The 22,997-nt window shown below is 38.5% G+C and overlaps 1 protein-coding gene across 1 annotated transcript; it reads left to right on the forward strand.

Annotated features, from left to right (window-relative positions):
- Positions 1-182: 182 nt before the first annotated feature.
- CPB1 (carboxypeptidase B1) lies at positions 183-19,828 on the forward strand. The gene is made up of 11 exons (XM_058844032.1): positions 183-253; positions 349-424; positions 2,020-2,144; positions 4,444-4,543; positions 5,101-5,202; positions 6,455-6,556; positions 8,853-8,963; positions 9,046-9,136; positions 9,413-9,615; positions 17,724-17,808; positions 19,641-19,828. The coding sequence occupies exons 1-11, from the start codon at positions 183-185 to the stop codon at positions 19,826-19,828; spliced, it is 1,254 nt and encodes a 417-aa protein (XP_058700015.1).
- Positions 19,829-22,997: the final 3,169 nt, after the last annotated feature.

A 22,997-nucleotide genomic window follows, 5' to 3' on the forward strand; every position in this document is an offset into this window, starting at 1 on the left:
CTGTTTTCACAGGTGTAGAGGAAAACACACACTATAAATAGTATGCAAATAAAACAAGGCCAAGGGAACAAACTATCAGTTGATCAGTGGGTTGTTCTGGTGTATTGATAAAAACTGATAAAAAGCAGGACAAAACAAGTTATAAAAGCAGCACAAAACAAATGAAAAACCCACTTACAAAAATGTGGGCACTCTTGGTTCTCATAGGTGTTGCATCTGTTTCTGCTAACCTGCAGGGTCCTTCCTTTGATGGGTAAGAACAGACATCAAATTTTATATTTGTGATTTCTTCTGCATGATCAAAAGGCTTTCAACTGTTTCAAATCGAACCTTTTTCTCCCCTTACAGACAGAAGGTGTTTCGTGTGGTTCCACAGAATGATGAGCAGGTGGAAATCCTCAATTTCCTTGCCAGCATCACAGAGGTAAAAGACTTGGGGAAGTGGTTATATTGCAGTTGAAAGAAATATTTCTTCTTTTGCTTAAATAGCAGATTTTTTTTTTAAATTGTGCTACTGAAGTAAAGACCTAATCTTGATTTTATTCAAGTCAGCTGTATTGTTTCTTCTGAAGGAATAAGACAAGTTGATAAAACTAGAGTTATAAAAAACATTCAAATACCCTCCAAGAACATCTGGTTTACCCAATCTGAATGTCAAAGTGCCCATCAAGAATGTATTAGATAAATCAGGAAATTCCAACTATCAGAACTTTTACCATTACAGGCAAAACATTTTCCTCACATAAATAAACTAAAAATTTATACTTCCAGCAAAATGAATTTTTCTTTGGCCTCTAGTCTCTCATGTCATTCTTTTTTTCTCTGACTTTCCTTCAAAGCTTCCTTTCTCTCTAAGCTGCATGTTTCTCACTGACCTTGATGTAGATATATGATGACACAATGACACTATGAAAACTAATAAAGACAGCAAATGTGTTTTCAATATTTCTGTTCAGCTTTGATGTTGTAAAATAGCTGTTGGTGAAAAAGACACCATTAGCTGTAGGATGAAAGGATGGTATTTTTAATGAAGTACAGATGTGGAGACCTATCATCACCAGGCTACTACATCATGCTGGAACAGTTTTCTATAGAAGAACATACTATTGGAATGGCTCTGCCAATATTAAGGAAATTAATACATGCCATGCTTGCTTTTAAGTGTGAAGTATCAAAGGATTGTTTGTTTTCTTTTTCTTTTAAGAAAAGATCCCTGAAATACCATTGTTATACAAAGCAGTCAGTCAGGACTGATGCAATTGTATATTCTGGAACAATCACCTCACTTGATGACACATTATTCATGAATAACCAGCCCAAATTTCTTTTACCTTCATGAGATGAAAGGGTGAAAAGGCATCAGGCTGGCAAATCAGCTTTGCTTCCACTGGCCTTCAATCAATTTAATGCCCAATTGGCAGGGCACTAAATTCAGAGGCTTGGATGCTTACTTCAGCAAAACCAAGTGAAGTAGTAATAATACTGCTGTTTGTCCACTTGGAATGAAACATCTTCAAAGGCACAGGTTCCTTATACCAACTATAGTGGTCTCTTTTAAAAACACTCATACAGACAATATATAGACAATAGTCTATTTCAGCTGATTTATGTAAAATATTCACACAGTTCACCCCTGATATTGACTTTATTTCTCTAACACTTGTAGGCAAAAACATGAGCAAAAAAACAAAAGAAGCTGTAAAAACAAAAGAAGTTGTAAATATAGTTATAATATTGACAGTTCTATATGAATGTAGTTGCTGGAGAATTCTTGACACTTGTAAAATTGTCACTGTCATCTCCAGAATTCTGCCATATAAAATGCAGGGCCTAAGAAAATCAATTTCCATTTAAAATTTGGGTTGATACTTGTGGGAAGCAATGCTGAATCAGTGTAACAGGATAGGCATGAAATTCAGCATATTGAACACAACCTTACCAGCACACATACACCAATCTAAAAATCACAGCCACACGTATGTATTTATTAGTTTATGTATTCATTTGGTCTTCTTTCAGGTTGACTTTTGGCAGCCAGACTCTGTCACACTGGTAAGACCAAAAATGCAAGTTGATTTCCGAGTTGAAGCTGAGAAGTCCTTTGAGGTTGAAGATCTTTTGAAAGAAAATGGAATGGAGTATCAGTAAGTTTGTTCTCACTCCTGTACTTTGAATAGAAAGGGACTAAATATCATGGAGGATGTGTTTGAGCTTTTCATATTGGTCAACTGATTTTCTTGTCACAAACTTCATCCCTCCTGTGGATGCCTCCACTGGGCTCAGTTTTCCTATGACAGTCCAAATGGACTGTAACTACTCTGCATTGAAGGGATGAGATGAAATATTGATAGAGGCAAGAGACAGGAGGCAGAGATGCAGTACCAGAAATTTCCCTGAGGTGCAAACTCACTGCAATACACAAGGCTGGAGTACAGAGTGGAATAAAAATATTTCCTACTACAGACAAAATGCAGCAAAGGTCTAGAAAGAGCCAGAAAATCCACAAGATGAGGGAAATGGATAGGGAACAGAAGCCAGAAAATAAAATGGTGAGCCTCAGGGGCTACCATGAGCAGGTCCCCACTGAGTTGCAGAACAATAGCTAGAGAGACAAAAAACACCAGCAGGTGACAGACAGAAGACAGCTGCCAGGTGAAGGGCCAAGGAAGTGCGGAAAACAGATTCCCAGGACAGTCTTGGGCTGACTGAAGTCACATAGCAGATCCATGGCAAGGATGTCTCCAAAGAGAGAGTTGACTGAATATGACTGCAGCACCAGTGGAGCAAAAAGAGCATGCTGCCACATTACACATCACTGAGAACAGAAGCACTGCAGTGAGTAGCGCTAATGGAAGAATAAGGAGAATGAGGAATTGCCTGATCCTGTTCTTTACCTCATGTCTTCCAATCCCTGTGTAAGCATTAACTGAGGATGAGAAATTGACTTTGAGCTGGAGTGAAGTGGGGTAGTCTGTCTTCACTTCTCCTTTCACTCCACTTAAACATTGCAAGATGGCTCTGCCCAGCTTCATTATCAGGCTTCTTTGATGTGCAAAGTATAGTCTGTCAACATCATGTACTCAGACACTGAACGTTTTTTTATTTCATTTGACTGACTACGGAGTTTTTGTGTCTCAGCTCCACTCTTGTTGCTACTAGACCAAACTCATTCATTCACACAGTTCTTAGGATAACTTTCATGATCTGCTAAATCCAAAGTTAATCCATCTGTATATTTACTGACCTCACGTCAATTCGTGTGATTTGGATGCCTCTGCAGGAACAGAATCTGAAAACACTCTAGTATAAACGGTTTTCAATAATCCCACAGTGCACATACAGCACAGGAATCCCATTTCAGTGGAATTTCCTCTTTAGCAAAGGAAAACTCTATATATGTTAGTTTTCCTATAATATTCATGAGCTGCTTCATGTCCATACACAAATCTTTTGATTGCAACAAAAGGCCAGAATGTCTGGAAGCTGTCCCTGACAAACTTGAGTGGATTGTCCTTGTTAAAACCCTAGCTGTTACAATTCTTTTGAAGTACAGCTGCAGCGCCATGACATCATGTCACTTGCAATGTTTATATTGAAGGCTGCTGGTGCCTCATAAACTGGCCTCCTGTTCCTCTATCCAAATCACAAATGATCAAGGACATATCCTGGATGAATAAGATTTGTAAAAGTTTTAAGACAGGCACTGGAAAAACAAGAGGACTTTATTTTTTGATAGCCAAGGTTGAAATATAAGCAAAAGGTCCTCTAGAGCATGCTCAGTGATAAGTTGTGCCTTTGTGTCAGCCCCAGGGAAAAATGAACAGAAGTGATCCAACCAATCCAGACAGGACATTGAGATTTTTTTAGTGTGTTCTATTTAATAGCTCACCTCACTTGCAATCAAATAGCTTGGAGGATGAATAATGCCACCTGCAATAGAGATATCAAACCACATCTAACCTTTGGAAACTTGGTTTGACAGGGAATTTCATCAAGCAAACATCTCTGGGTTGCTGCCTGGTTTTGAAATATTGTTGCAGTCTAACTCTTCTCCAGTGCCAAAAGTTCAAGAGGGCCCTTTTCCTATTGAGGCAGAAGCAACTGGCAATATAAGATCAGCCTAGAGCTCATTTTTAGGCACAGCCTGTCTCAGCATTGCCATTTTTCTGAAACCAGACTGTTGCCACCCTGGAGGTTTGTTAGTATGGGAGTGAGGCAGGTGCTAATTGGCAGGAGCCTATTGTTCCCTGGTCCTTCTGGTGGCAAGGCTGACAGGACATAGGTTGAAACTTGAAACTAATATTTTCAACCTTATTTTCAACCTCTCCACCTTTTCTTTCACAATCTATGCAGCCCAAATGCTGGGCAGACCTTGAAATGCCTTATTTTCCTGCTGGATTGCGGTATGTTTCTCTTCACACTTTTCATGGTGCCTTCTTGCAGAGTTCTGATTGAAAACCTGCAGGCTGCTCTGGATGCCCAGTTTGACAGCAGAACTCGTACTGGTGGCCACAGCTATGACAAGTACAACAACTGGGACACGGTAAAGTCTAGAATTTACCACATTATCAGCTTGCTACCTTAGCTTCTGTAGTCAAAGTGCTTCCAGCCTTTTTCTCTTCTGCTCCATCCATTGATATGATAATGCCTCCAATCATTCCTTCCTCTTCATTACTGAGCTAGTTTGTGTAACCTACACTTATTTCCTCTACTTCTGCTCCCAGTGCTGCAAAGAACCTCTGGCAGAAATCCAGTGACCAGGCCGAGACGCTTCACTATTAATTTCCTCTCTCCTTTTCACTAGTTCTCCCATCTCCTCTGCTAAACAACTTGATTCCATTCCCTGCCTCAGTTCTAGTTCTTCATGTCCTAAGACCCCTTCCTTCTTTTTCCACAGCCAAGCTCTTTTTTTCTGACACGTAATCATGGCCATGTTACTCTTCACATCTTTGCAGTGGCTCCTTGGAAATCTACAAATTGTATTACATATTAGGCCACATTAGATGCTCAGAAAGACTGTTCTGGCTGGAATTCTGCAAATTAATCAGTCTGGACCTGAAGAACAGAGACATCAATATATTTAACCTCTTTATTAAACAGATAGCTGCTTGGACTGCTGATATTGCTGCTCAGAACCCAGACCTTGTCTCTCGTACTGTAATTGGGAAAACATATGAAGGACGGCCAATGTACCTTCTCAAAGTAGGTGCCTCGATTTCTTCATGCCAGACCCTTTCCTTATTAAACTCTGCAAGATTATGATGTGTAGTAAAACATCAATGATGCTAACAAAATGTCTAAAGTAATAGATATTTTGCAGAAAATCTAATATATTTCACTACTACTATGATTTTTTAAAAAAATTATATTTTTTTAAAGAGGTGTAATGAATTATTAGAAGTTCAGACATACATTCAATCACACTACTGAGAGCTATTTGAATGATCATCTACCTTTCTGTTCTCTCCATCTGTTGTTTGTAAACCCATTTGCTCTAAAAGCATCTATAAATGTCAGTCTCTGCCAACAGAAAACAAAATTTCTCTCTTACCATATATAATTTTGAGCTGGTTTTGACTGGGGTAGAGCTAATTTTGTTTTCAGTAGCTTGTATGGGACTGTTTCAGACTCACGCTGATTTGGATACAGTGTTGGGAATTCAGAGATGTTTTAGTTACTGTTGGGCGGTGCTTACTCCGAGCCAAGGCCTTTTCTGCTCCTCACACCACCAGCCAGGGCCATGGCACCTGGGAGGGGACACAGCTGGGACAGCTGACCCCAACTGACCCAGGGGAAATCCCAAACCATGTGGCTCATGCTTAGGGACAAACTAGGGGCAAGGTGGGTCAGGGACACTGCATAGGGACTGGCTGGGAAATGGCTTTCATTTGTATCACTTGCCTTTCTTGGGATTTATTTGTTTTTGTTATTTTCATCATCATCATTATTATTCATTAAACTATGCTTACTTCAGCCCACAAGTTTGCTCTGAGTGAGCTACTGCATTGTTCTTAGTTGTCAGCTGGGTTTAAACCACAGAATTTTTTATTTTTTTTTTTATAACTCTTATAAATTAATAAGACAATAGCTTAAATAAAGGCAAAAGAATAACGAGTACTTACCTCAAAATGCACAAGTATTTACAATAATATATCATTTAAACATACAAGATAAACTCATAGAGACACTGCAAGAAATAAATCAACAGTGAAGAGTAATCAAAGAATTGGTGGAAGCTTATATACATTAATAAAAATTAAATTATTAAGATTATATTTTTACCTTGAATATCATGGTCAGCTAGAGTTGGGAGCACTCCATAGATTTCCATTTAAACAAGGCATGCTATATTTGTATTAAGTTTGACTTTTTAGGTCAGCAAGCTGACTGACTTGTTCTGCATACTATTTCAAGCCCTGGAGTGTTGGATTTGTTGTTTTGGTTTTTTTCCTAGATGGGAAAAAGCGGTTCAGATAAGAAGGCCATCTTTATGGATTGTGGTTTCCATGCAAGAGAGTGGATCAGCCCTGCTTTCTGCCAGTGGTTTGTGAAAGAGGTCAGTAAGCTTAACGATAAAAAAATACTTCACAAAATGCAACTATGTTTAAGAAAACCTTAAATGAGCAGCAAGAGCTCAGGCCATTGCCTTTTCCCCTCTAAATATGTGTCTGCACATGCCTTCTTCTCACCTCAGAGGGTTAAGGTGTAACTACTTAAACCAGACCTTTGTGCTTGGACCTGTAATCTTTCAGCAGCTGAAGACAATGTGAAACATACCTAAGAGGTACTGACAACTACAACAGTTGCTGAGTTTGTAAATTCTATTTTGCACCCATAGTCAGAGAAAGGTGAGAGAAAAGCAGATAGCTCTAGTAACACTATAAACATAGCCATGTTCTGTACACTGACAAGGAACAACAAAATCCAGGGGCACATCAGAAGGCACCTGAATGCACTTCAGAACAGCTGATTTGCTATAGTGCCAGGTGGTGGATTCCTTGCAACCAGCTTTATTCAGTAAGGCAACAGAGGGGATGGAAACCTACCCTCAGGACAGCACTGAGGAAATGTACCCAGGAAAGGAGGAAGACTATAAATGAAGCTCCCTAAGCTCCAGTCAGGAAGAGGGAAATGCATATACATCCCTTTGAGCTGCCACCTCAGGCAGTACAGAAAGGTGCTAAAATATGAAATCATATTCAAGGAAGAGTTGTACAGGTGAAATTAGCTTCACTTCAGTCTGGGATACTTTAGGTCTTGAATTAAACAATTTTATGTCCTTTATATTTTCTTTCTCACCACCAATATAAAGCAGGCAGGGGTTATCAAATGATGCACAGTCATTTTCACAGAGACAGGTATATGACTCCTCAGATGGTGGAGATCAATCAGTTTAGCAGAGCAACTTACTGACTGATTCTCAAATTTTGTAATAACTTCTGTTGGAAGATTAAAAAAAAAAAAACCAAAAAACCAAACAACCAAATAAATAAAGCCACACCAGAGGCAGCAGCTGGAATTTAAAACCCAAGAAAAAGAAAGCCAATCTACGTGTGCCAGCCATGCTGGCAGAGGCCTTGGTGGCAAATATAATCTCAGTCTTATCAGACAGGCATGCGGTTTTGTGTAGGGAGCAGTGGAAATTGGAAGTGACATTTCGGTGGAGTCAATGGGAATATGATTTCATTAGTGCCTAATAAGGCTGCAGACAGTATGTGGTACCATTTTTCTCTCAGCAATTCACGTCACTGCAGCTGTCATTTTCACTGCCTGGTCACTTAATTCATGGGTGTACCTGACACCAGCAGTGCCTCTGCTCAGTGGGTCCATAGGCAGAAGTGCTTTAAAAGCACAGATCCTGAGCATCATCAGAATTTCACTTGGGGTTGCTTCTAGACATAAAAGTAAAAACAATAGAGAAAAACATGAGCAAGGTGGATAGTTATAGGTATCTCAAAAAACAAACCCAGCAAGACAACAACAAAAAACAAAACAAGCATAAAATAAAACCCAGGAAAAATAATTTCAAGTGATCTGAAACTGCTTTCCTAAATTTTATATCCTACCCTTTTACTTGTCAATTACAGGACAAAATATGCTTTTTTCCATTGCATTGCCCCTTGTGTTGCCCTTTATGGCTGTGTAAACAAAACATGGGTGCAACACACTTAGTGTAAATTTCCACGATCATTGTATGGTCTCACCACACTGATATGAATCTGTGAACAAGCAGAGCAAGTGCCAGACCATGAACAATCAGGATATAGAGGATATAGCAGGGGTTCCTGTTTGTTATTCAATGTCTGTGTCTGGAAAAGTGCAGGAAAAAATCTGTCGCCCTATGAATAAATGAATCCACAGAATTATGATTGGAACTGTGTTAGGATGCTACTTAGAAATATTCTCTGTAATTCTGGCTGTTGATGAAATTTCTGCACAACAGATACAAAAAATGGAAATAATGGTTTTTCATTCTCACACAAACTAAACTCAAACCTTTAAGGTGTTAGGATGTAGGAATGGACAGAAATATTGTTCTGCCTCATGAATCAAGAAGCTAGTAGATGGAAATCTCTTTCCAGTGACTTATTATCCTGTTCAAAATCAACATTCCTTCAGCTTATAATTTATCTAGCAGGATAAGGTGGTTTTCTAACAGCAGTGTGGTTTGAGTCAGTGCAAATCTAAGCACATGTAATAACACGAGGGTGCAATCTTACATGCTGGAGTGACCTGGATGACTTCTTCTACCACATTCATTAACTCCTGACCCAGACCCAGGCCTTTACATACGCACAGGAGATACACATCTGTGAAGGCACCATCAGCTTTTTCTCATTTTCTCCAAGTAGGCTGTGGAGACCTACGGGAAAGATACAGTCATGACCACACTTCTCGACAAGCTGGACTTCTATGTTCTGCCTGTTGTTAACATTGATGGTTACGTTTACACTTGGACAAATGTAAGTACATTCCTCTTTCTTATCGTTGGAAAAGTCAACTGTCAGAACTTACTCTTGGTTTTTATCTACGATGCTGTTACAGGACCGCATGTGGAGAAAGACGCGCTCTAAAAATGCTGGGACCACTTGCATTGGGACAGATCCCAACAGGAATTTTAATGCTGGCTGGTGCAGTAAGTGTCTCCTAAAAAGAGCTTCAAGTAATTACACACAAGTGCAACAGCCAGTATAATTAATTATGGATTTCCCCTACCTGATGGTTCAGCTTGAGTATTCATTGCTATGGGATATTTCCCAGCATCCTAACTATGCCATAAAATATTCCTTCCTCTGATATGGCATGTGTTGTAGCAGGATTTCCAAGGCTGCCATATGAAAGTGGTATAACATGACTCTCCTCACAATCTACTTCTTTACTAACTACTCATTAAATTAATCTTTCTTCTCAGCTGTTGGGGCCTCAAAATCCCCCTGTTCTTCCACTTACTGTGGCTCTGCACCTGAGTCTGAAAAGGAGACCAAGGCTTTGGCTGATTTTATTCGTGAACATCTTTCTACAATCAAGGCATACTTGACAATTCACTCCTATTCCCAGCTGCTACTGTTTCCCTATTCATACACTTACAATTTGCCACCGAATTACCAGGAACTGGTAAGTCTCTTTGTCATTTTGTCTTGGTGAAAAGAATAGGCAAAAATCATCAGTTGCTACTTAGGTCCCTTTAACTTCAAGCAGTTTCTTTAACATCTGGAAAGAATCCATATTGCCAGTTTTTAAAATATTTAGTCTTAGCAAGATCAAGGGAAATCATAATGGTTTCTAGCTAGCTCAAGCACAGGATGAACTTCAGAGCCTTATTTAATTTCCACATGCACAATGAATTTGACACAATGTCAGTTCTGTCTTCCAGTCATGCCATCCAGAAATGCACTCTGCTGTGCAACACTGCCTCTTGCTGATGCCAGTGGCTTATGTGTACCTTACATATACACATACCTATGTATGTGTACCTTTAATATTTTACATAAAAGCACTATGGCCTGTAAGCCAAGCTAGCAGCTTGACAGATTGAAATAACTATGAAATAACTCAACTGGTATCAACAGCAGGCAAGGATCTCTGTCTACCACTTTCTACTGAACCTTAGTTCTTGCTGAAGTAAAATGGTGAAACTCCTATTGGTACAGGGTCAAGACAATGAGCCAGTTCTTGACAAAAGTATAATTGAAAACAGATACAAAAGACGTAAAAAGTTTCAGTTTTGAGGCCTTTTCCAAGAGGCCTGGATTTAAAGTCAAACATTTGATTTAGGAGAGGATGAACGTGATATTTTAAAGGACAATGCCTCTTTTAGCAATTCTAGAGAAAAGCCACACCCTAATGCCATTTAAGAATTTTTTTTTTATCCTTAAAAAGAGATAAAGAGTTTAGAATTATTAAATGTGTGTAAAAGCTGTAAACATTTGCTAGGCCAAGAATCAACCATCATGAATAATAAAATTACTTCAGTTCTCTGGCATATTAGCAATTAGAATCTGTTGGCAGGGAAAACAACACAGCAAGACAAAACAAACACATTTTGATTCCCCCTCTTTCCTCAACGTTGCCAAAAGTCCAAGGCAACAACATTGTGTGTTGCTCTGTTCTGCAGGTTTGACAGACTTATGAGTGCTCCCAGATACATGTCTTGGTTCTGAGCACAAATACAAACTGGGGCCAAGAGTGAAGTTTCTTGTTAGACTTTTTTACAGCCTAAAAGAGAAATTAAATTAAAATGAAGATTTTGTTTTCTTTATTTATATTCCAGGAATTTTGTAATTGAAATTATTCCAGGGAGTGGTAGTAATGTCTTGCCTTCGTTTTTTACAAGAGATTCATAATTCACACATTAAAGTTCAGTCTAAAGTAATAAATAGCACTAAAAACATGAAAATGCTTTGTTGTCAAGATCACAAAGTTCTTATTTGCCAAAAATTTACATGAAATTCTGGCTCCAGTTTTTGAATGAAGAGCAAATGTGATGAAATGTAACTAAAAGTACAGTGTGTTTCTCACAGTATTAAATGGAAAAAGTGTATTGACAACTCATTACTAAAACAATCCTTAGCAGTAAGGAAGAGCCTATGTGCTTTGCTAGTTTTTAAAATTCTTAAAATTTTAAAATTTGTCGCTGCTTTATTCTAATATACAGTAGTAAAATTTAAACCCCCCCTTTCCTGCTATAGAAAAGAATTCTGCAGTTACCACAGAGCATAAAAACTAAATTGCCCAGTAACACAGGACATATATTTCTCTCCAGCCATTTGATTTCACTTTGTATATTAGTCTTTCCAATATCATTTTATCCTATATTTTAAATCAGTCACACTGATTGTGTGTTGTCTGATTGGTGTGAATGGAGTTCCATTATATTCTTCTACAGAGCAGTCACAAATCTCACCATCATGACAAGGTGACCTTATGAGCACTTTTCACATCTTAATTGAGGGAAATGATTTCCTCCGTTGGTGACCCCAACAGAGACAGCAGAATCCTAGAGGTGTTCAACCTGTGCAGGATCTGATTTTTACATGGGAAAACTTGTTGCCAAAAGTCCTTTTGGACAATGAGACAAGAATATCACCTAATCAACATTACCTGTAGTTGAGATAATTAAACAGAAAGGACCTTATGCACTCCAGTGTCAGTGAACTAAATAGAAAAATTGACTTCCACAGGCTGTGGGTCAGATTGACAAGTGCAGCTTTTTGGATTTGTTCAGATAACTAAGATACATTCATTTAAGCTGTGACTAAAGAAAATTTAACGTTTTCAACCAACAACCACACTTGCTTGAGACAAGATAGCTACAAAAGAGGAATTACTTTATATGCAAATTGCTGTGTTTAATGTCTACAAGTTCTGTCTAAATTTAGAATTTGGAGAAATGCTGAAGAATGAGAATCTTAACTTTAAATAGATATTTTTTTGGCAAATAAAATAATCATAAATCATTTTTTAAATGAAGAAGCAAAATTTATAGTGCCATTATCTTATCTTAGATATTATTTTTACCCTGACAGATCTAATAAATTAAAGGAAATATAGCTGCAATTTCTTATCTCTTTCAGTGAGCAACTGGACATGTGTTTAAACAAAACCTCGCATGTCTGCTTCTCATTAATAACGTTTTGTTCCACTGTATTTAATTAAAGGTAACATAATACCATGTGGCTTATGTTGCATTCCAGTGTCTGAGATAGAGAAGGGTGCAAAATTTGAGTAATCTGAGATTAAGGACACTAAATCTGCAGAAGAGAAAGGTCCGGAGAATGCCTGTACCTTCCTTCCCTGAGCATGTAGTGAATAGTGTGTCCTTGGGGCTCAAAAGACTTTTTCTGTTTACTGTCCCAAGAAATCACCAGAAAGCCAAAAACTGCTTTGGTTTGTCGGGTAGGACAGAGCACTCTGAGAACCCCTTTATGTTCCACTGTATTGTTCAGCAAATCAGAACTCAAAGTTATTGTAACTTACTTAGAGCCAGGGATGAGAACTGTCCCGCAGCCATGCCTGGTCTTGGGGTGTAAAATGTGGTGAAAGTCATGTATGTCCCTTCCTTCTCACAACTTCCCACTCTTCCCCTGAGATGCAGGAGGGTCTGTGAGGTTATAAACCCCACAGCTCACAAGGATTTTTCCCAAATTTGTTTCCATTTATTCAGGGTTGTTGTTTCGTCCCTGCAACCTAGGAGTTGCACAAAACTTTCACTGTTATCCAAAAAACAAAAATAAAAACACCCAAGACAGGAAAATCTAGGTCAGGAATTTCTCAGAAGTTACACAATATTCTTGTGATGACACCCTTAAAGAAATATGTCCTCCTTTTGGAGAATCACATTTTGTCTGCTTCACAATCCTCATGACTCATTCTTTACTATACCCTGGCGTATTGCCCTGAACACAGAATACATACTTGAATCCCTCTCCCACAGGGAACAGAAGCATTATCTTTCCACAATAACAAAATATGCTTGGCAAGGCCAGTATCTCTCCACACCCCAAAAAGACTATCTTCATCTTTATTTTACTATTCACATTTTTGTCCTCTTGCAGTAAAGAACTATGTATTTAATCAGACTTTTGATAAACAGTTCGGCCCATATTTTTTAATCACTTCATATATTTGCCTTAGCTTCCCATTGGGTCACCCTATGATTTCCTAATTTTCAGCAGACAAATCTAGCTTTATCAATTCTTGTTTGTATTTGAATTGGCTCTGAACTGTAGTTTGAGGCAGCAGAGGAATGTGCATTGTGCCCTTCCTTCCTTTCCAGTTCAACTCCATCTCTCAGTTAAACTCAGCACCAAATACATGTGTACAGCCAGCTCATACTCACTTATCACGTTAATGTAGGTGTGTTATTACAGTTTCACAGCCTACAGAATATTATATTTATTTACAACCCAAAATAATTCCAGTCTGTATTACTTGAATGCATACTGGCTGCATGGGTTGTTGTTTCAACTCACCAAAATTAACCTTCCATATTGGGTCAATCTAGCATTCCACTTCTTGAGTGCTTAAAAAAGGACGTATTAGAAAGTGGAAATATACCCAGAGTCTGTGCATCCTACAAGAGTGAACTTCAAACATATAGCATGACTGTGAGTGTCAGTCTGATTATTTAACTTAGTGCCTGGTTGTGAAGATCTGAATATGCTTAAGATATATGAAGACCTGTGGGTAAGAATTGTTGGATAGCAGAAATTCTACATCTAAGAGGCTCAGACAAGCCAATGAGGAGCTGCAATCTGCTGCTGTTATATCTTTGTGTTATTGCACAGATTGTATTACTGTGATTGCACTACTTGTTACAGTAAATATTGTTAAAATCAACTGGGAAACACAACAGACAGGAAAGTGGGCAGCAAAGCAATATTTGAAATTGGCTTCACAGCTCCTCCACCGAGTTTACCACAACAGAACTGTTCTGTACTGGCAGTCTTAAAATTGTAAAAAAGATGTGTTTAATAACAGCACCTTCCAGATGAAGTTCATGTGTGAGTCTGGCTGATATACAAGAGTCTCCAATAGGTGTAGGGCGCAACTGAGTTGGTGGAAACCCTCTCACCAGGGACTGATTTCTTAAGAACTGTAGAAACTGTCAGAAAAACAGGCTTGTAAAAAAAAAAAATAATCATTCCACTGAAGTCCTCACTGGCTAGATTCCCTGGGTTCTTGGAGCACATGAGCAACAACAGAACAGTGAACTAAATTGCACATCATCATGGACCCTTGAGGGGGGAGTCTGTTTTTACTGGCAAAACAAGAAGGTGCAGAAGTTTCAATTCACTTGGCTTAAGTTCACTCAGCAAATCTGCATTTTCAGACTTCCAATACAAAGGAAGTTGAGGGTCCCTTTACTTAACAAGTAAAGTGTGCAAGACTGATGTGAAGGGAAAATACATTTTTCAGCCTTGGGCAAATCAGTTTGCAGTCCAGTGAGGGAAGAGAGCAAGGGGTCCAGTCAAGCAGTGAAAAGGCTTCTCCAGACTGCTCTCAGATTGAGGGCAAAGGGAGTTGTCCACAAACAGCAGCTGCATATCAACATCTGTGGAGTGCTTCTAAATGGTCACAGCTTGCTGGCAAATCCACCCTGATGATGAAAATGACTAAAGACTAAAATGAGGGAGATGCTCCCATAAAAATTACCTATTAACACACAAAATATGCTTAGCCTGATAATTTATCTTGTTAGTTCAAACTTCCAGTGTCATGAGAAAGAGACACCAGTACCATATATCTCATTAAAAACTAATAACTGAAAAAAACTAGTTTTGAAAGTTGTTAATTATGTAAGATAATGACAACTGAGATCACAACTCTGCTGTCTCCCTGGCTCACCCACTCTGTACACAGGACCAAGCATTGGTAATTGCAAATTGGAAATATTGGTAATTGCAAAGTAAACACAGATGGGTGATGAGCGCAGGAAATGCTGCCTTCTGCTGAAATGACCAGCTCTGAGAGCTCAGCTGGGAGTCAGATGCTGAAAAGCCATTTCTGCTCCCAGTTACAAGGTATTACTCTGGAGTTATTTCTTCGACTGCAGGACGCCACTTGTTTCTCTGCTACTATAAATCTCAACAAAATTTTCCTTGCAAAAGAGGGATTCTTAACAGTATAAAACCCCAAACAAACAAACCACAACAATTCAGTTAAGCCCATTATGTCAAGAGATGTAGAAAATTGTTGAACAACAAAGAGTAACCTCAAAGGTCAAAAGGAAAACAATGTTTCTCCTTGCAGGTGTATTCCAAATAATTTACAGGCTTGAAAACGCAAACTACTTTTCACCCTTTTGGAAAACTTCGAGCATTTTTTATATACCTCTGCATAGACCTTCCTATTATTTCCTTCTTAAGGATTGCTTTGAGTAATTGAGCTATTTTGAAAAAGAAACCAATTTTCCACATATTTTGTATTTATACTCACAAGTATTTACTTAATACATAATATTCCTGTTGATTTATATTACATTATTAAGAAATTACATTAGTTCCTCTAAAGTTGAAATTTATTTTTTTACTTTTAGGTCTTGGACTCTAAATCTATTAGGAAAATAAATGTTAGAAAGTCATTTAAAGGAAAACAAAAAGATATCAAAACTTCTGATAAAGCTTCATTTTATGATGAAGTCATAAATGCTTAGGCATGTTTTTCACTTAGAGTCATTTAAAACACCACCTTTATCTCCAAACTGGATAGCTTGAGGAAGCTGTTTATTTGGATTCTAGCCTCTAAACAGCTGGAAATCTCAACTGCTCTTTCTACAAATCTCTGTTTTTACAACTTCCTGGCCAACAATAAAAAAATCCCTCAGCTAAAAAGATTTCCTGACATATTTTTTCCAGTATCTGTTCTGGTATGATTTAAAGCCACCATTTGTCTGCTGGGCAGATCAAATGCCCTGGGTCAAACAGCCCCACAGAGAAGCTCTGCAGCTCTATTGTCCCTACTTTAGTTAACTAAAGAGAGCAAAGACTGTACCAGACAATCTTTCCAAATTTTATTTCCACTTTGAATATATTTGAAGAGAGGAAGAATCAGTTTACATTTAAAAATTAATTTGCTATTGAGAGATTTGACTCAATCTCAATCAAGCTGCTGATTAAATGTGTATATTATAAACAACAGATGGCTGAAGAAAACACGGCATCACTAGCAAATAGCAGACTCCAACCTCTACAATTCCCTCAACATGTGTTAAAAATTATTATGGATTTTAGAAAAATCAATTTGTTGAGGGATTAAAAAAGAAAGGAAAAAGCCCAAACTAAACCAAACAAAAAGAATACCATAGGAGAGAGCCCAGCTACTCCTTTTGCTCTGGATCCAAGATTGTGAAATGCAGAGCTACAACATTCTTCCTTGCAATTGCTTGTCTTTGTGGGATAGAGAGGCCAGAAACCAAACCCCACGTTCAGACACAGTGAGCATTATAGGTGGAAAGACAAGCTTCAACCATGCTTGGTCTGCCTTGTTTAAATATCCTTCATATGCTAAAGGACCACAAACTCCCATAATTCTAAAACGTTCAAAACCAAATATACAGGAACGGGGAAACACTTGCAATTCTGCTACTATGGACTGCCAGTGATAATGCAGACATGTTGTGATGTTGTTTTTGAGAAGCTGAGAAAGTTCTCTCAGTTAACTGAAATTTTCTAAATACATTGCTTAATATGGCTTTTTGAGTAATTCAGAAGAACACTTGAAGCATAAAGATGAACAGAGACTATTTTACAATATATCTTCCACTGGGAAGTAAGCCAGAGTGTAACCTACAGAGAAGGAAAGGGCTTGAGGAAATTCCTGGAATAGTAAGCCATTCAGCTGCAAGCTATAAAGAAATAGATGGCAACCCATTGCTTATTCTTATACTGAAGATATGCTTTCAAAAATCATTCATATTTATCATCTGTTAGTAATAGTTTTCATGTTTTATTACCAACATGTTGTATAATGAAGATTTGGAAAAGCCACATGTTCCAAAGAAAGTCTGTAATTTTCTTTAATGCAAACATACAAAGTTTCATAGTACTATTGATGGGCCTGATCCAACCCTCACTGAATCAGTGGGAGTTGAATGAGTCCCTCTGTGCAGAGGAAATGAATTGAAATTATTGAGACTACATATGGTTTCAGGGTAATTTATGCCTTTTTTGGCTGTTAATATTTATAAGACCTTAATCTGCTTCCACTTGTATCAATGTTCAACTCCCCTGACTGAGCCAACTCTACTCTGAATTTATAGCTGCATGAACAGAAGGGAAAGAAAGGCTATTTTATGATTGCAATTTACAGCACCAAGTTATTACTATTCTTTAAGATTCTCTTACCTCTAAGTAACGTTCCTTATTTAGTTTTAACCTTGTACAAGCTTCTTCTAAGTCTAGAAAGTACTATTACCTCTTGTCCCCTTATCTGTCCAAACCCCCCTGGACTGTACACCAGGCTGCAACAGACCATACACAGACTGGAGCACACTCCAGTGTGAAACCTTTGAGAACAAGTTCTCTGCTGACAAGATCTTTTCACAGCAACAGGACAAGCTGGGCCTTGTCAGCTACTGACACCTAGTCATACTGAGAGGTCAACAAGAGTTTTCAAATAAAATCTTATCCAGCATGACTTTTCAGTTCATACAATAGTGTAATTGCTTAGATTTACTCAGAAAGCTTCTGAAAATCTGCATTAACATTCTTCTTTTCTTACAGAACTCCATAGCTCGTGCTGCTTCCAAAGAGCTGGCCAGTTTGTACAACACTGATTATACATATGGTCCAGGAGCGACAACGATCTGTAAGTATTGACCTGAATACACTGACAATCTATATTAAGTGCTACTAGGACTATAAAATGCAGTTTTCTAGTGATTCTCGTTCCTCTTTCTAAGTAATCCCCTTCTTTCTTCACATACATATACTAAGACGTATATATGGGACCTGTAGTTTCTAAATTATGGGATAATTTATTCCTTAGGGATCCCAGGAAGTGTGTGAGCCCCTGGAAAGTCAAGAGATGTAGTAAAATGTTTATGGATTCATGTGCAAAACATTAATTCATACATCATATACAGCTTAGATTTAAACATAAAAACCCTGACCTGAGATTTTCTGCATTTCCAGTATCTCCAAATCAAAGATTATGTGAATCCTTTGATTCCACTGTGTAATGTGAATCTTTCAACCACTCTACCAACCAATTTCTTTTACTTTGCATTACATTCTGAGACACATACTAATTACAATCCTATTTGTAATGACTAATTATTCTACCCTTCTTGGGAATTCAGCTGTGGATATAGCCTTTGCAATGCCAAAAGCCAAACTGAGGTTGACAAATCTAGATTTATAGAACTTTAATAAGAGTTCTTAAGTTTACTGAAATATGGAAGCTAATTTCTCTTGCCTGTTTCTTCTTCCTCAAATAGTTAACCACCCCATCCCAAACATTTTAAAAAACAGTTTCTTCCAATTTTTGCAATATTTTTGGAGAGTCTTCCTTTAGAAATGTGTTGGTGATGCTTGGCAATTCTGGAAGCTCCTTCCTTTGCAAAAGAGACTGTTTCTATTGTACCAGCTTGTCTTGGTTTGAAAAGACAGGTGTCTGCTAAGGAAGGCAGGAACCTCCATTGAAATGGAAAATATGGTAGTACAAAAAATCACCACTGACAGAGTGAGAACACAGCCTGACACCCTGTTGTCAGGGTGTTGGTAGTCTAATTAAGTGGTGACTGCAGTCCTCATGGAGTGACAGATGTGATTCTGTTGAAGCAATGATCTTTTTGAAGGGTATAGTTTCCCCCTGAAGGTCCAGTGGTGGTTTGAGGGGTCTGGTCTTCCTCCGGGAATCCAGTGGAGAAAGGCTGACTGTGGTGTTCCACGTTTCAGATTATATCCAGGCAGGAATGCTTGGCTCCTCCCCCTGGATGGAGCATCTCACAGTGGGATGATGTAATTTTATTTATTATAAATTTATATATCTTTATATCTTTATATATATATATATATATATATAATTATTATGAGACTCAATGGCCCATTAACAGAAGATATGCCCCTGGAGTTATGAGGGATGGGTCGTGGAAGAGATAAAGAACACTGCCCCACCTGGTTTTAAGAGATGCAAATAGAATACATACTTTTGGTTACATCTTGCATTGCAACCCAAGACACAGCTACTGAAAAGGGAAGGTACTATTTGTCCAGCTGAAAAAGATGGAACTGAAATCCCAGATAAGCAGTTCTTTCCCAACTCTGTGAACCTCAAAAAGCCATCCCGTGAGAGGATATTTGCTGCTGGTACCAAGTGTTTCTACACACCCCCATGCAACCATGCCATTCTCCTGTTGCTTAGACATTTCTCCTATGGCTTCCCCACAATAGTGACTGGGAGGAAGCAGTTTAGCTTGTTTACATTTGCTTGCATGAGTCAGCTAGACCAAAGCTCATAAATGGCCTAAAATCACAGCAGCTTTCCCATGAGCAGGATAAACCAATCAATTCACTGAATATGTATTTTTTCCTGTCCTTTCTATATTCACAGCTGTGTGACTTGAATCCAAAGTATTTCTCATTTGATATGTAGCCACTCTTTCCCAGTTAAGCTTTATTTAATTTCTTTACCAACAGACCTTGCTGCAGGGGGCTCTGATGACTGGGCTTACGACCAAGGCATCAAGTACTCTTTCACTTTCGAGCTCCGGGACACCGGGAGATATGGTTTCCTTCTCCCTGAATCTCAGATAAAGCCAACCTGTGAAGAGACTTTGCTTGCTGTTAAATACATTGCCAACTATGTCCTTGAGCACTTGTATTAGAATGGAGTTAATTAATTAAACTATTAAAGTAGCTTTATGCAAAGATGCATTCCTTTTTTTTCTCCCCTAAAAATTATATTTTTATTTCTCTATACTTAATGTTCTTATTCATATTCTTAGTCCATTACAGGTCACTAGAACTACAAGTTTTTCTAGAAAAATTTCAGAAATTCAAGAGAAATAAAACATTTTTATTTAGGCAACTGACATAGTTGGGGGTCTGAAAAAGAAGGAGCACAAGATTAAACAACCTAAGGTAAAGGTCACCTTATTGATTAAAATTATCTTTACACATAGGAGATGGGCTGAGCATTAGAGCTTACACAGCCTGACTGTTAACCAGAATGAAAACAACCAGGTGATCCACACAGATGGACTTTCAGCCAAACATTCATTGCCTCAATGGCAACAGCAGCAATGGGAAGCTCACATCACATTTTAAATTATATTAGCTATGATGTGTTCTTGTGAATTTTCTCAAAACCTACCTTGGATCTGTCCCATCACTGAAAAATAAGTTGTATCTACAGTGACTGCTAGTCCAATCTGGACTGTTATGAAAATTATAATTACTATTAATGGCCAAAACTTGATATAAATCATGCTACCCAGCATTTTAGGCTCTCACGCTGACTACAGTAGCATCTCCCAAAGTGTTCTCAGAGTTCTGGTACTTCCTGGGGCCCCACATGTTCCTATTGTCATGAGTGGAAGAATCATAAACCGCCATAAAGACTAAGTTTGGTGATAAATGAGTAACTGTTTCTTTCACTAACAGCTGTAGAGAATTATCCCCTCCTGATCAATTTTCTGTACAGGTAATGTGGGTCTGATTGAGTGAGAGTGAGTGAAAGTGATAAATGGCCACTCAACATCTTTCCCACAGAGCTGCAGAAAATGTGTTTGGCATCTATTAATACTGTTTGGAGCTGGGCTAATATGGGACACACTCTGCACAGTGACAGGGAAAAACCTTATGTCAACACAGAACCTGGCTGATCTCCCTGCCACTGCCAGAAGCTCTGAACAGAGACTTCCACTGTCCATTGATAGTCCTGCAATTAACCCCATGTCTGGCAGGTCCTTAGCTAATCCACTCAACACAGTCCCAGAACTGCATCTTACAGAAAATGAGTCTCCAAAGAAAATCATCAGATTTAAGACCTATCAAAAACTACATGTTCTGCCTTTTTGTCCCTATTCAGTGGAAGGAAACAGGGAGACAGTCTAAAATTCCACTTTCATTTGCATGTATAAGAGAAAGAAAGACACACATCCACTAGCCCACTCCAGCTAGCCCAGCAGCACTCAGATTAAACTATTCCTCACACATCTGGTTTTGATCACTGGTGAAACTGAACCCATGTGTGAAAGTAACACATACCAATAAAAAGACATATCATTCTGTTTTGCAAAAGAAGTGGGGGGAAGGATAATCAACGTTACTAAAAATAGCACAGGATGTGAACAGAACATACTGGCCAGAGCCAAACATGTCACAAAGGTCAGGAAAATAAATTTCTCGGAATATAAAATATTTTGCTAATTTTAACTAAGTATTAACAATTGCCCAGGCTGTAACTATGTTATTTGGGAATATGTCACAGGTTTTACACCAACTGCAATGTGAATTCTTGATACTCAGCACTTTGTACTATGGTGCAGTCGACAAGTTCCATCAGCTTGATGAACTTGGAGATCTTTTTCAACCTTAATAATTCTATGATTCCATTCTATGATCCAGTAACAGGCAGGCACTGTGTAAGACTGCAGGCAAACAAACACACAGCTACAAATGCAGCTGAGGGCCAGGTCACAGCACCCAGCAGTTCCAACAACATTACAGTTACCCCAGTTAACTTAAATGTGTGACTTTGAGGCAGAGTATGGTACACATTTGGTGGCTCTGACATTCACAAATCAAGTCACAGCAAGGCAGTGATCTGCAGCTTTTCTGTGCCTTCTCCCCAGAAGTTCATATTTTGGCCTTAACTTCCCATTAGGTCACCTTATGCTTTCCTCATTTTCAGCAGGCAAATCTGGCTTTATCAGTTAAATTCTCCCCAGAAAACACTCACTAGCACTGCTGATCAAATTACACAGATGCAGAGAAGAGCAAACAAATGTGGTACCATCATCCATGCAACTTGGAATATAAGTCAAAGAATATGTGGGAGAATTTGAAGCAGGAAAGGACATTGCGCTAGCAGGTAAGCTGCTAGTGCAGAGACACTGAAAGAAAACATGGAGAGGAAGCAAAAGTTCAAGAAGTCACATTGCTTCAAACTCTAGCATCACTTTCAAAAAACATGGAAATTTCACATGCAAAAATTTATTGATGACCTCTTTTCAAATTAACCACCACAAGCACATGAAACTCCATGTGAACACAAGAAAATACCTTTTTATCACAGATGCCCAAAAACCAGAACAGGTTGCCCAGAAATGTGGAGTCTCTCTCCTTGGAGACATTCAAAACTTGGCTGGACAAGGCCCTGGGCAACCTGTTTTGTGTTATCCTCTTAATGTCTGCCTGGCACAGGGCAGCCAAGGACTGAGATGAACAATTTCAGCTTTTCCTGTTTGATTTATACTGCTCCTTTAATCAGATAAATAAAAAGGGAACATTCTGTTTTCTTGATTAAGAATCACATCAAAAAGTTGCCATCTTTCTCATGTTAAGCTATTGTTTAGTCAAATGCATTCAAACAGCCAATTCATTTCAGTGTTCCCAAACTGAAAAGGGATTAAGACCTGATGAAGTACTTTAAAGACAATGTACTGTCCCTCTGCCAGGTCTCCCAGGAGTGATATTGGAGATACCAGACCACTCACAGAGGAAATGTCCCTTCAGCACAGATCACAGCTGCAAAGGCCCTTAACAAGGGCAACACTTACAAATTCTTGATTCTTTAACACATAAAAAGGTAACACACACAAAAATGAATGAAATGCAGTTAAGTCCCAGCAGTTGTGTGCAAGTTAAACATGAGCTTCTGGGGAAGGTATTTCCAAGTTGGATCAAAGTTGTCAAGCAACTGCTGACACATAATGGTAATTCAGAGAATGCAACTTTTGCTCTTAATGATCCAGACACAACTGCCTCAAAAACTGCTAGAAATTAAACCTGTCCTTACAGTGCAGCCTGCTCTGAACTCTGCTTTGCTGA

This window comes from Poecile atricapillus, chromosome 8 (genome assembly GCF_030490865.1).
Source record: "Poecile atricapillus isolate bPoeAtr1 chromosome 8, bPoeAtr1.hap1, whole genome shotgun sequence".
Taxonomy (NCBI): domain Eukaryota; kingdom Metazoa; phylum Chordata; class Aves; order Passeriformes; family Paridae; genus Poecile; species Poecile atricapillus.

What these genes read in the sequence shown, in the direction of transcription:
- CPB1 (XM_058844032.1), top strand. Translation starts at nt 183, where the DNA reads ATGTGGGCACTCTTGGTTCTCATAGGTGTTGCATCTGTTTCTGCTAAC. An exon ending in AGTACAACAACTGGGACACG is followed by an intron (nt 4,544 to 5,100) that starts GTAAAGTCTAGA and finishes TTTATTAAACAG; the next exon opens with ATAGCTGCTTGGACTGCTGA. An exon ending in ACGTTTACACTTGGACAAAT is followed by an intron (nt 8,964 to 9,045) that starts GTAAGTACATTC and finishes ATGCTGTTACAG; the next exon opens with GACCGCATGTGGAGAAAGAC.